Source organism: Haplochromis burtoni, unplaced genomic scaffold (genome assembly GCF_018398535.1).
Source record: "Haplochromis burtoni strain Fernald_Lab_line unplaced genomic scaffold, NCSU_Asbu1 Contig_138, whole genome shotgun sequence".
In the NCBI taxonomy this organism is placed as follows: Eukaryota; Metazoa; Chordata; class Actinopteri; order Cichliformes; family Cichlidae; genus Haplochromis; species Haplochromis burtoni.
This window is the reverse complement of record NW_024582499.1, coordinates 65,611-79,032: the sequence shown is the minus strand read 5'-3', so window position 1 is coordinate 79,032 and position 13,422 is coordinate 65,611. Positions and strand designations below refer to the sequence as shown.

Here is a 13,422-nt window from a genome sequence, read left to right as displayed (position 1 = left end):
AAGACAGAGTGAAAAACACAAAGTCACATAAACCACAACAAACAAGATAAAATCAAATAAAAGTACACCCAAAGAGAAAGCTGGCTGATGTTTGGGGCCAAACTTTATAACTGTTAAACCCACAAATAAATCTGAGCCTGCAAATAAATTTTACATGAGATTTCTTAACGAGGCATCAAATGTGCTGACTTTCAGCAGCTGCGAAAATTTGCCTTGACCTGAAGCATCTCGGTCTGTTCAGTAAAAACCACCATGCACGAGGCCTCATGAGCTACATGTAGTTTCTCACTTTCCTGTAGTTTGCCCACAAGTGTCCCACACAGAGAGGTGTGCAGTATACTGTGAACAGAGAGATCTTCAGGCCACATGTACATGCAATAAATTTGGGGATGACGATGTTTACTTCTGCATACATCATCCAGCGTTATAAATACCTTCATCATCCATCATTTGCTCTGTAATAAGATTTCCAGGATGTTTGACCTTTAAATTCAGGAAATCTTTGTCCTCCTTGGTTTTGCTAATCATGACAGCACTCTTACAGGCATGCATCCACTCCATAAGCATAATGTATGTGAAGGAGCTACTGCAGACCAACACCTTTAGGACCACAGATATCTGAATCCATAATATGGTTCACTAGGATTCTGCTGATCATGACTTATCTATACTTTAGCTGCAGTGAGCTTGACTTCTCACAATGCATTTCAGGGCCCTGTCACGGTGCTGGGTTGGTTGACCCAGTGCTTGAGTTCAATATAGCTGGATGGTTTATGATTTATGTTTAAATTAATTTAAGCTCATTTTGTTTTCCCCAGGTTGCCCTGTTATAGTTCATTGTTCATTAGATTCCCCTTGTGTCTTCGTCTCCCTCGCTCTTCATGTGTTTCAGTAATGTCTTTGTCTTTGTTTGTGTTTCCCCCAGCCATCATGTTCTGTTTCCATGTCTCATCTCCAGTTCCCTTTTCCCTCTGTATGTTTATAGTGAATGTGTTCCTCTTCGGTTCGTCATTTTAAGTCTTAATGTTTCCTGTTTTATTTTGAAGAGGTCTGGTGTTCCATGTTCAGTGTGTTTAGTTTCACTTCCCTGTGGCGTCATTCTGTCCATTCTAATCAGCTGTTTCCCCGTGTGTTTCCACTTCCCCTGATCACCTCCTTTATGTATTTAGTCTTCATTCCTCATCCGTTTGTCCTGCTGTGTTTCCAGGTGAATGTATTCATGCCGAGTCTTCATGTTTCAGGTGTCCGTGTCCACTTTTATGTTAAGCTTTAGTTCACCGAGTTTAGGTTTCGCCCTCGCCCTGCCCTTTTGTTTGTATTATTTTTGACAGCCTTAATAAATGGCTCATGTTTTTTTGTCTCTTCGCATGTCTGCACTTGATCTCCTCACTCCACACATTCAGCTTCTGTGACACGCCCATCTTTGACTCAGCTATACAAATAAGTCCCTGTGATTTACACGACTAAAATGATATTTTCCCCTCTATTTGTGTTTATAATTTCCCTCAAATAACACATTTCACCGTCATGTTTAGCTTTAAAGCTCAGTGGACTTAATAAATATGTTCAAACTGTCTAGCAAAATTCATTCTATATTTTTGACATTACACCAGCTAAAACTATAAGCCTGGCTGTTTTTATTTTAATGAGCGACACTAACAGAACGCAAAAAGAAAGTCAAGCTTGAAGGATTTCCGACTCAAAAACAGGACCGTGACAATTATTACAGTGAAATGTATTAATTGTGTAAATATAGTTATTTTGTAAAAATGTGGATTTTGTCCATTAACAATGTTTTTCTTAGAAAATAGTAAATCCATCTATCAAACAGCAGGTACCAGTGACTATCCAGAGTTTTTCTGAAAGTTTGAAGATTTACTTGTGAGTTGTTTTCTTCGAAATCCCCCCAAACAGTCAATGTCATTTTAGTTATCATCTGCAAATTGAATTCAGTATTTAATTTTTAGAAAAGTGAGCTGCAGATTTAATGAGTTTTGACATGCTGAGGTGAGGCAAGACTAAGAGAGAGGCAGCAAAACAAAGAGCGCTTCAGACCCTCAGACAGACGAAGAGCTGCTGCTTCAGCAGTTTGGTGATTCACTAATAAGAAGCGCATGAGGAGAGTTTCCCCAGCAGTAACTTGGCAAAAGAGCAGTGGAACCTGATCACTGTCCACAGATGCAACAGACACAAACAAGTTAGGCTACTGTGAAGATTTAAATCAGACGGTTAGATACTTTACTGATCGCACAAGGCAAATTCGGTAGTTTCAGGATCCTGCACAGGTTGTTGTTTTGCACATAATAAACGGCAGCTAATTGGTGTTTTTTTCCTAGACACATAGAAACCTTTCAGATGAAACCTCAGCAGGATGAAATAACCCTGAATGCTAATTAGAGTCTTCTGATATTATCTTACATTTCGTTGACAGATACACCTGCAGATTAAGATTTTACATTAAACACATGATCAGAATAATTAAAAAGCAGCTGACAACCAAAACAGTTTTAATATAATATTTCGGCATTAACCCACAAGAGCCAGACCCATTTTTACAGTCAGGAAAACTATGAGAGAGTAAATGTTAAAACTGATCAGGAACTTTCCTCAGCGTGTAAATGGGCCCATGCTTCATCAAAGATACTGCTGTCCCAAAAAAGCTGCCCTGTGGTGAATCATATTATGAGTTTATAGCTCAGTCGCACTAGAGTAAGAATTGAGTTTATAAATGCAGACAGATTTAGTTTGCAATGAGTCACAGTTGGTCTGGCCCAATCAGCACAACTCATCTGTGGTCGGTCTGTTTGCATAGGGGCCGTAAACCGGTTGCATCCTGGCTATATTTCTACATAAAAGCGAAGTTGCTGAGTGCCAATGTCATTTTGCTCTTGAATTTGTATCCTCCAGCAACTACATCTCTATTTGTGCAGGAATTTCAGAATGTTTATTTCACATGTACGAGGTTCTAGCCTGACTCTGAATGAAAGCAGTTAGTTAATTTAGTTCAAACTCTGTTTAATGGGAATTTCTGCGTATGTTGATGGCAACAGATGGTAAAAGTTGCATTAATGTTGGCCGTTCATGGAGACTCCAAACACTGTTGCCCCAGTGTGACTCTGGTTTTAGGTCATAGTGAGATGTTTGTTAGTTCCAGCTCCTTGAATGGATGCTTGTTAAAGAAACCTTTGGCATCACATTTAAACAAACTGGGTGAGCCTACAGTTTTAGCACCTTAGATCCAGCTGTTGTTTGGGACGCAGCAGAAAAGCCAAAATAAAATAAATAATCTGAAACTCTAAATAGGGCAGCTATCTCTCGGTGTCCAGTACTGCACCATTTTTGCATCTTTTCCTTGTATATATTTCTCTAAAATGCTAGTGATGCTAGCTATGTGACAGAACAGCCACACTTAATGTGATTAAAGATGTCCTTTAGTTTCCACTCTAAACTTCCATTTAAATACCAATAACTGTCCAACATTTTCAGACTAGAGAAAAGAATGGTTTCTTCTTTTTGTTATAATTTCAGAACTCACATAATTTGTTGGGGTGTGAGGAGTATGAAAGATTCAGAGGAGCCCTCGGCCTTTTAGTCTTGTTCCTATTCACTAGATGGATGCATCCCACAGTGTGAACCTGCAGGAATATTTTTATTACATTCTGAAAATAAACTGGATCTAAATCACTGCAGATCTGAGGAACTTTCTTTTTTTTATCTTTCAGCTTAATCGTGACTCAGACTCTCAGTTTTTTCTTCAGCCAAGAGGATGAAAGATTCACCGGGTTTAAATGTTTTATCATGAAAACGGCTTTAGGCTTCAGGTAGAGGGTGAGTGGATGGGTCTCACACAGAGACTCACACAGATATTGTTGACTCTTAATCTCTCTGCTGCACTGAGCCAAAATGAGGGATGACTGCTGGATTTAAAGAGTGCATAATGAGGGTGAAGAGGAAGAAAAATGGGGTGCAGAGAAAGTGGCAAATATATGGAGAAAGGGAGGAAATCCGTGCTACAGGGCAAGAAGAGAGCTTCATTTTTCTTCATCATAACACGTGAAAAAAAGTTTAGGGAAATAACAAAACTCAATTAAAAGCCGGCTGAAAAAAAAACAAAGCAAAATGAGAAAGAGCGAGATAAAGGTGATTAAAATAAGAAGAAAAGAGTCTTAAAGATGTTGATCAGCTCTTAGTTTGGCCTTTTAAAACATGAAAGGAAAACTTTTGCAGTTGTTTCTTATTAATGTGGAGAAATGTGAACTGAAGATGAGTTACTGATAAAAAAAACTGAATTCTAGGAAAAAAATTCTGCATTTTAAATCAAAGATTTGTCTCAGGAGACTGAGCCAAAGGGAAGATTATGAGCTCATCCAATCCAGTGGTGGAAATCACACAGTCTCAGCATTAAAAATGACTCCTTTACAAGTGCAAGCAAATATTAGTTAAAAAGTTACTGTTTAAAGTGCATGTATGCAGAAGCCTCTTTTTGCTGCATTATTAATCTTTTATTAAACGCAGATTATTTAACTGTGACAGTTTAAAAAAGCAGTTATTTTATTACAACCTCAGTATGAGCCGGCAGCTGTTAGAGGAACGCATCGTAAAAGTGGTGAAAACACAGTATGGTCCTTCTGAACAGGTGTGCCGTCTTATGTGGGACTGTACAGCAGCTTTATCCCTCAGCCCGCCGCCCCACATAATCAGACAATGTCCCACATTTCACAAGTTTATGAAAGTAAACTCATGAGTCTCATAAGAAACACGTACCTCAAAAATAGATGTTCTGATCTATTTATGCTTCCCCTGCTGCAAATAAGATGAAATGATTAGAAGACAGAGCAGCAGCTGAAATAAGTTTGAACAATAATGCAAAAAGAGAAAAAAACAAAGCACAAACGCTGAAGCTTACTGATTAACACATTCACCATGAAAATCCCTGAATAGTTTCCAGGTGGAAAAATGAAACTCAGTAGGTCACAAACCCGGGTGGTGTAAAGAAAGGCATCTTGAATCCATCCTTTGTAGGGACCCTTGGGAAATAAAGGAGTGGCTGAAAGTACCTTCATTTAGTTGGAGTTGGGAAAACTGTATTCAAATAAATGGACTGTTTCTGTTCAGGAATAGTTGGCAGCTTTGTGCTTATTCAAGAGGTATCAAAATTTGAGAGCATCTCAAATTTTTCTGATACCCAGTGGAAAAGAAGTCATATTCGAGTAAATGTTCTCATTTTCCTTGTATTTTGCCTCCTCTACTTTTATTTTCACCTAATTTCCTTTTAAAAATAAGATTTGTTATTTTATTACATTTTCATTTCTTGTGTCCTCAGGTTCTTTTACTTTTACATTGCAACTGTTTCCTCTATGAAGCACTTTGAACTTTTGTCACGTGTATGAAGTGTTATGCAGCTAAAAGTTAGTTTGTGCCCGTCGACCAGCTTGTCGACAATCAAGTGTTTCCTGACAATGTGACCAGTAGCATGTAAAAAATGTTTTCATTTGCCTGGAAAACTCCAGGCATCATTACAGCCTGGAGCCAACACATTCAAGGAATTAGTACTTGTTTGTTTTTTATGCCGATGATGCGAGTTTCTACATAACATCCGACTCATCTCAGCTTTATCTCTTTCCTCTTTCTTCAGTAAACCTTTAAATGCAGATAGTTTCCATTTCCAGAGTCTTACTTTAGTCATATTTGATTTGGTGTAATATGATATATATGATAAAATATGATATAGATAACAGATATGTAGCTTTAAAACCCGTTCTCCTTTTCACTACTTTAGCACCACTGTACATATTCCTTTAACAAACAGCAAGCTCAGCTCATTTGCACTCATGTTTTATGAGCATGAGTGCAAAGGAGATTTAACACTGCACTGGATTGCTCAGGATCAAACATAGCAGACCCAACATAGAAAGTGATTATTGTGGTTTTACTGGTCAAAGAAGCAAACAAAGACCAGTATGAGCCTACAAATATTCATTGAATACATGAATGTGTTGATATTTGACATTAAAAAGAGGAACTGAACTTAAGATTTTGTAGAAAGAAGTGTTGATCATAAGAGAAATCCTTATTATTGAATTCTGCAAACAACCTTATTAAGGACGTTTGTTAAGAGAACCTCAAAGTGTGAAGCTATCATCACCAATTCTACAAAACAGTCTATTTATTAAACAAATTTTATTACGTGTGTGTATTTTCAGGGTCGTGACAGCGATAGCACAGCTCTGTGTGTGAAGAACAGATCGGCTTTCGAGCACCAACACCACCACCTGCTGCACTGTCTGGAGAAGACAACGGTGAAGTTTCAGACATTTAATTTCCCTCAGGACCATCAACTATTACATCTTATGCAGACAGAACTCAAGCTGCCTCTTACTTTTTTGAACACCAGTTTAAAATATCTTCAGCAGTTCTTTGTCTTTGTACAAAGCCTTAATATAAACTCTGTTTCTGATCCTAGAAACAGAAGCTGGATAAACAGACTCACCAAAGTTTCCTTTAAGTCGCCCTTCTGGATTCTCTCAGTACATTTTGAAATTGACATTTCATTCAGCCCTTTTCATCCATGCCATTAAAATAAGCTTACAGTCATTCAGTGTAGAGAGAGAGATATTTTAGCTTCACTTTTTAAGACGGTCAGCAGTCACAGACTGAAGATCACACATAGATAAATGAACAGAAGAATTTCAACAGCTTCATCTGGAAAAACTAAAGACAAAAAGACAATCATACGCAGAAAACACCCTAAAAATAACACAAATATCTCAAAAATAAAAGAAATAAGAAGAAAAAAATATATATTTAAGAGACTGTATAACTGTAACATACAAATTAGGCCACAAAAATATGCAGAGGCAGAAAATCACAAAGATTTAGATTTACGACTTCAGAGAAATGCAAAAGCGCATCTTCCACAATCCACACATGCAAGATTGAAACTTCAGCTGACCTCCCTCCTTCCTGCCTCTGCTTACAGAACCATGAGTTCACAGATGAGATGACCTACAGCGAGCTGTGTATGACTGAGTCAGTGGGCTTCAGGACCAGTCGCAGCACTTCTCTATCCAGCCAGCAGGGGGCACAGAACAACCCCACCGGCTGCTGCCCCCGCAGGGCCAGGAGGCGAGCCGCCATGCGCCTGGCTAACTCCACTGCATCAGTCAGCCGGGGGAGCGTCCAGGAACTGGACACCCTGCATATCAAAACAACCTCCATACCGCCACAAACGTAAACACAGATGCTATAATCAGATAAAGATACACACCTGCGTATCTAAATTTATCACAAAAATAAAAAAACAACCTTTTGCTTATCTTTTCTTTTCTCTTTTTCTTTATTTCAGTCGTTCCAGTCTGAACGCCCAGGCTGACAACCTAAAGCTGAACTGCGGGGAACAAGATTTCACTGCTGCAATCATCAGCATTCCCACGCCGCCGGCCAACACACCGGACGAAAGCCTCCCCCCATCGCCTGCCCCCATCCCCGGCATCCTGCGCAACACCCGAGCAACAGCTTTTACCCATGAAACCGTCAAAATCTCCTCCTTATAACCTCCAGCTCCACACATGACATCCCTCCTGACACCCCTCCGCCCCACCAGCCACTTTCCCAGTGACCTTCCTTTGAACCTCTGATCCTGGATCTGGGGCGCTGCTAGCTGAAATATCGGGAAGAAAATACTCAGATTGATTCCTGACTGATTGCTTTAACTTCCACATACATTTCGCTGGTTACATGGATTAAACAGTCGTATAGCTAAAACGGCAGGTGAGATGGGAAGCAAAATGTACGACCACATCCAACGACAACTGAAAAATAAGAACCTCAAAAAAAAAAAAAAAGCTCAAATCAAAAGCTACAACTTCATGAACGAAGCAAAAGACCTTCTTAAACCTTTAGGATCCACCCTCATGCATTTTGTCTCCTTGCACACATTTGACCCGCCTTGCACAGTTTTGACCTTTTAGATCTCATTGCACAAACCCATGAAGGGTTCAACCTGAAATATCAGTGGAAAAGAAGCCAAGACTCCAAAAGTCATCCCGAACTGGCTGATGGTTTGGCTGGCTTCGTTTTCCCTCCTTCAGAGGAGGCATGCTAAATGACTGCTGACGACAGAAGTTTTATTTTTCAGTGTAAACTCGACATGAATGGACTGAGTGGTTTTATAAAAACAAGAGAGCATTGCCTGTTGCTTTGGGAGGGACCAACAACCACCAGAGGATCATTTAGAACAGGCTGGTTTAGTTATTGGTAAAAGATTTAATGGAGATGACCTGTAGACAACCAAATAACCCTCAGCAGCTTGAAGGGCCATAGCTAAGACATTTTGAGGTTTTTATTTTCTTGTAGGAAACGTGTGCCGGAACTTTTGTTTTCTTTGGCTGGATTTCTTTTCATTCCAACGACAGACTACATGTTGAAGCCTGAATGGAGCGACAGTGCTGCACAGCTAAGTTCACTTCTGGATCTCTTTTGCTTGAAACATGAAGGTTTAAATTCTAAACAAAAAGCTGAAAGACTCATCTGCACTCAAATGGATTTTTGAAGAGTTTCTGGACGAGCTCTCTGACGGTTCTCGCTGAGCAGCTGAAGGTCTCATATTTAGAAAATCAAGGAAATCATGAAGGGGAACTCTTGATCACTTGACCTTCAAATAATTTGGGAAGCTCAGTGAAACCCAACAATCTTTGTTGAGCAACTCGCAAAACTACACTGGGCAGTCTGCATCTTTAAGGAGCTGGTCTGAGCAGCACTGGACTCACCTGGTTTTCTGAATAAACTGTGGAGAGTTAAATTAATGGTCCTGGACTGGATTACTCTGGTCTAGTCTGACTGTAGCTCTGAAGTGTTTGTCAGTGTTGACACTAACGCCCAGACCGGGATCAAGAGCCTTTTACCTTTCAAAATATGCAACATTACAACAAGCAGGAAAATAGCATCAACAAATGAACAGAATAATATTAATAACAGTTATAATGTGTGTGTTTAAAACTACAGTAATTATTGCAGGGAACAAAGTGTAAAGCAACTAAAAAAATGCATTTGTTATGCGATCTTTCCACTGAGAGAGAACATAACGAGTATTCTGCAATAGATTTGAAGGGGAAAGGAAACGCCGACACTGAAAGCTCTTTAAGCGCTGAGAGTACGTTCGCCCCGACGACGGACACTTTGGAAGAAAAAGGCTTGTTTTTCACATCTTTGCTGAAGTGGAAAACATCCACATGAGCAATGATTCACGCTTGTTTATATCATTAATCCTCTGTTTCTTTTGTAATGTCTTCATGCTTTTAAAGGCTTTATTACGAGTAACTCATCCACAATATTTATAGAGCTTATTTAATCTTTTGCCAACATGCTCTTATAACATAAGGTAATGTTATGATGCTAAACTAAAGTTCCAACAAATGAGAAACTTTTAGAATTTTTAGTTGTTTTATTTCTTTTAAATGTATAATCCAATTAAACAAGTCATGATGCTTCTTTACAAATAGTTGTTTCTCTGAGCACGAGGCTGCCAGTGACATTCAAACGTGTGAACATCTATCAGCTGGACAGTAAGTCAGCTAAGTATGTTACTGTTAATGGATCGGGCGAGTCCGTTTTTAAACCAACAAAATCACTTCATAACTGTAAAAGAAATGTTGTTGATACACCTGGTAATCATGTTTACACTTGTAATGAAACCGCTCTGCGACCAGATTGACTCCAGACTCCTTTACTTGCATCTGAAAGCTGACAGAGAGGAATCTGTGCGAGAGTCTCAGTCTGTTATCAGCTAAATCCACAAAAATCTAAATCTTGTATAACTAAAATAATGATCACAACTCTACAAATGGGATTTGAAGTTGAACATTAATGTTTTTACTTCTTAGTATGCAGGCGGAAAGAAATGGTAACTCAATATGAGTTTAACTGAGTTCAGTGCACTGATTTGAGTAAAATAAAGGCTCTGTTTGCATCTATGGAAGCATGTAGCGTCAGCGCTCACTGGGCGGAGACTCGTGCTCAGATGTGTTGAAAGTTACCCTTTAAATATACGTCAGCACGTGCATTCAAAACCATACATGCTTTTTCAAGAGTGGACGCCGTCGGCCACGTGTGAGCTCAGCTGCGAGCGATTTGTTGAAGCGTTTCCTTGAACCATTTAAGAGCAAGTGTGAATGCGTGACACACAGACAGAAGACAAGAGGTACATACTGTAACATATTTTGTATCATAAACTTTCACCCGCATCTTCCAATCAAATCCTCAAATCTAAAAAAAAAAAAAAGATAAAAATAGAGAAAAAGAAAAAAGAGATGAAAGTCATCGGGTATCTGACTGGCGTTCCTTCGTGCATGAGCCTCGTACAGTAGAAGTAGCACTACTGATCATAGGAATTCATAAAGCATATCAGAGAAAAAAAGAGAAAAAAACACGACATAGTGGGGAAGAAAATCTCATCATCTGTTCTTTTGCATGACGACTCTTATTGTTTTCTCTCCTGCCAGTTGTTGGTTTGTTTTCCTCATCCCCTCTGTCCCTGAATCTTTTCAAGACGAGTGTTTGCACCACCGAGCAGTTAGATTACCGAGAAGCAGATTATTATCAGTGAATCATTCAGGCATGTTCCTCGCCAGAATGCAAAGTGTGTATGCGCGAGGTCGGGCGGCTGTTTGTGCGTGTACGTGTGAATGCGTGTATGTGTTCGTATGATGAGCAGTCACAAATATGCATGGATACCGTTATAGGTATTTTATCTGTTTTCTCCTGTAGTTTAATGAGAGAGCGGGGACTGGACGGACGGGCTGGACGGATCTTTGGCTTGTTTTCTGAAATACCTTCGCAGTCTCAATGTTTTCGCTTTATTCTGTAGCTATGGCCTCCAGCTGGCATCCACCCCCCCACTGTCTGTGTCAAATGACAATTACACAAAAAAGGCGCATTGATGCCCACTCGCTTACTCTTTAAGTCAGTTATTATCAAACTTAAAAATAGGTTGTGTTCAATTAGCCAGCTGATACGCTGTGGCCTCTTTGGCCCTCTGACTTTGCTTTTACATTTCCTTTACCTTACACGTTTCTTTTAATTATTATTACTTTTAAATTCCAAAACTGTGAAGCAAGTTCATTTTTTAAGTTGAGTGAGGTACTGTCACTCATGCAGATGCTGATGGGTGGAGCCATGGCTGGGAATCATGGCTTGACTGTAATTTACTGGGATCTGCTGTTTAATGTCATGTTGCTTTGTTGTCTCTGGAAATCAGGAAACATCTAAATTTAAATTTGAGCGTCCTGCTTTGGTAATTTAGTCCTGTCATAACCTTCATAGAGATGTAATATATACGTTTCAGTCATGGCTTACAACGGGGCATACGTGTAGTGATTTAGGGGGTGACGCTGTCCTGGGGACTGGCCTGACCATGAGATGTAATAATCACGGTTTAAGTGTAGTGATTACCGCAGTCATAGATTTTATTGTGATTGGTCGGCAGGTCCAAATTCATCCATTAACCCCCCCCCCCCCCCCCCCCCCCTCCAGTCAGATGTTCTCTGTATGTCACAGTTTCAGCACGAGGTTTAAAGAGCAACCTAATAATTCCAGTTATTAATGAGAAATGTAATGAGATGAAATTAAATGTAATGTAGTAATGAGAAAATAACAATTTTCCTTAATGCTGTGTTTAGATTTATAAGCAACAGGAATCTCCTGATGAGGATCCGGAGTCTTGGGGAAAAATATAAACTGTTCTTTCTGACTCTGTCTACTGCTTACACTGTTATATGTTTCCAGAAGCCCAAAGGCTACTCATAGAACCAGAGTTATGTGTGCAACAGATTTGATGAATGTGTGAAAGACTGTTTCCAGTTAAAACTGGGTGTTAAGTTGCTCTTTAACTTATTTATGTTGCTTTGAGAATGATGTGGTGGTTCTAAAGCATTTGAGCACAGGTAATTCAATTTAAATGTCACTTTTTTTTAAATGTCAGGTGAACCTGACTGAAGCACACTGGTCTGATCCTGAGGTGACACAATGGGAGCTTAGATGAGATGATCAGCAGCATTTCAGACGCCTCAGAGTTAAAGTGTTGATGTTCAGTCTCAGAGAGAGAGTGAGGAGCGATGGATGAATGACGGAGAAAACAGCATTAAAGCACAGAGGTGTATATTCCATTCCACTAATAAAGACAACAGAAATCAGAATGTGGTGTGCTGCGTTTGTTCCTCAACATTTATCCGTCACTGTTACAAACTGCTCGTGCAAGTCCACCAGTTTGTAACAAACCCCAAACTGTCCAAAATTCCCCAGAATCGCTCTTGGCTCATTATTTCTGGATCTATTTTGTATCTAACTTGTGAGCTCTAGCATCAATGGATTCAGGGGTATGCTTGGTAAAACACTGACCTCTAGTGTTGTGTATACAGATTACAAGCCACTGTGTTTCCTTTTACCCCTTATTCTGACATGGACACTTAGTGCCCTGTACCAAATTTTGTTACCAGATAAAATGGTACAGAAATCTGCAGGCACATTTGCAGATTCACATAATAACAAATATGTAAGAGGTGCTCCTGCAAATATCACAGAAACAGCCATCATTTTAAAAGTGATCTGATATAATCGAGCTCCTGGTTTTCTGAAGTTTCTCTGCTTTTCACTCATTTTCAGTCGACTCCTGATATCTGACCATTTTCAGAGGATTATTTTGTCACTTGTTGAAGCACTGAACACTGACCTAGGAATCAAGGCACCTAATTCAAGGGAGTGATGTTGTGTCTACACATAGCATACATTTTCACTGCTATGCAGATGACACCAAACTTCAAGATTCAAGATCCTTTATTTGTCACACAAATGTCGCATAAATATACAAATACAACACGCAGTAAAATGTGTCCCGACACACTCAACTGTGCAAAACAGAGAGAACATTATATACTTTATCTATCTTTATCTATCTATCTGTCAACTTTATCTATTCATGAAGCCAGATAACACACACGAATTGCTTAAACTGCAGGAATGTCCTGGATGACCTCTAATTTTCTGCTTCTAAAATCTTAGAAATATGGTCTCTAACCAGATTCTTACTCTGGATGGCATTACCTTGGCCTCCAGTAACACTGTGAGGAACCTTGGAGTCATTTTTTGACCAAGACATGTCCTTCAATGCACATGTTAAACAAATTTATTGGACTGCTTTCTTCCATTTGCATATCTCTAAAATTAAAAATATCCTGGCTTCCCTTCATTGGCTCCTTGTTAAATCCAGAATTCAAAATCCTGCTCCTCACATACAGTGGGGCAAAAAAGTATTTAGTCAGCCACCGATTGTGCAAATTCCCCCACCTAAAATGATGACAGAGGTCAGTAATTTGCACCAGAGGTACACTTCAACTGTGAGAGACAGAATGTGAAAAAAAAATCCATGAA

At 39.4% G+C, this 13,422-nt stretch overlaps 1 protein-coding gene across 1 annotated transcript in view; it reads left to right on the top strand.

Annotated features, from left to right (window-relative positions):
• kcnd1 (potassium voltage-gated channel, Shal-related subfamily, member 1) overlaps positions 1–12,966 on the top strand; it is an 85,322-nt gene extending 72,356 nt beyond the window's left edge. Inside the window, exons 7-9 of the mRNA XM_005931147.2 lie at positions 6,204–6,299; positions 6,980–7,230; positions 7,346–12,966. Coding sequence (XP_005931209.1) covers positions 6,204–6,299; positions 6,980–7,230; positions 7,346–7,553 — 555 coding nt within the window. The 3' untranslated portion in view covers positions 7,554–12,966. The remainder of the gene's footprint in view (positions 1–6,203; positions 6,300–6,979; positions 7,231–7,345) is intronic.
• Positions 12,967–13,422: the final 456 nt, after the last annotated feature.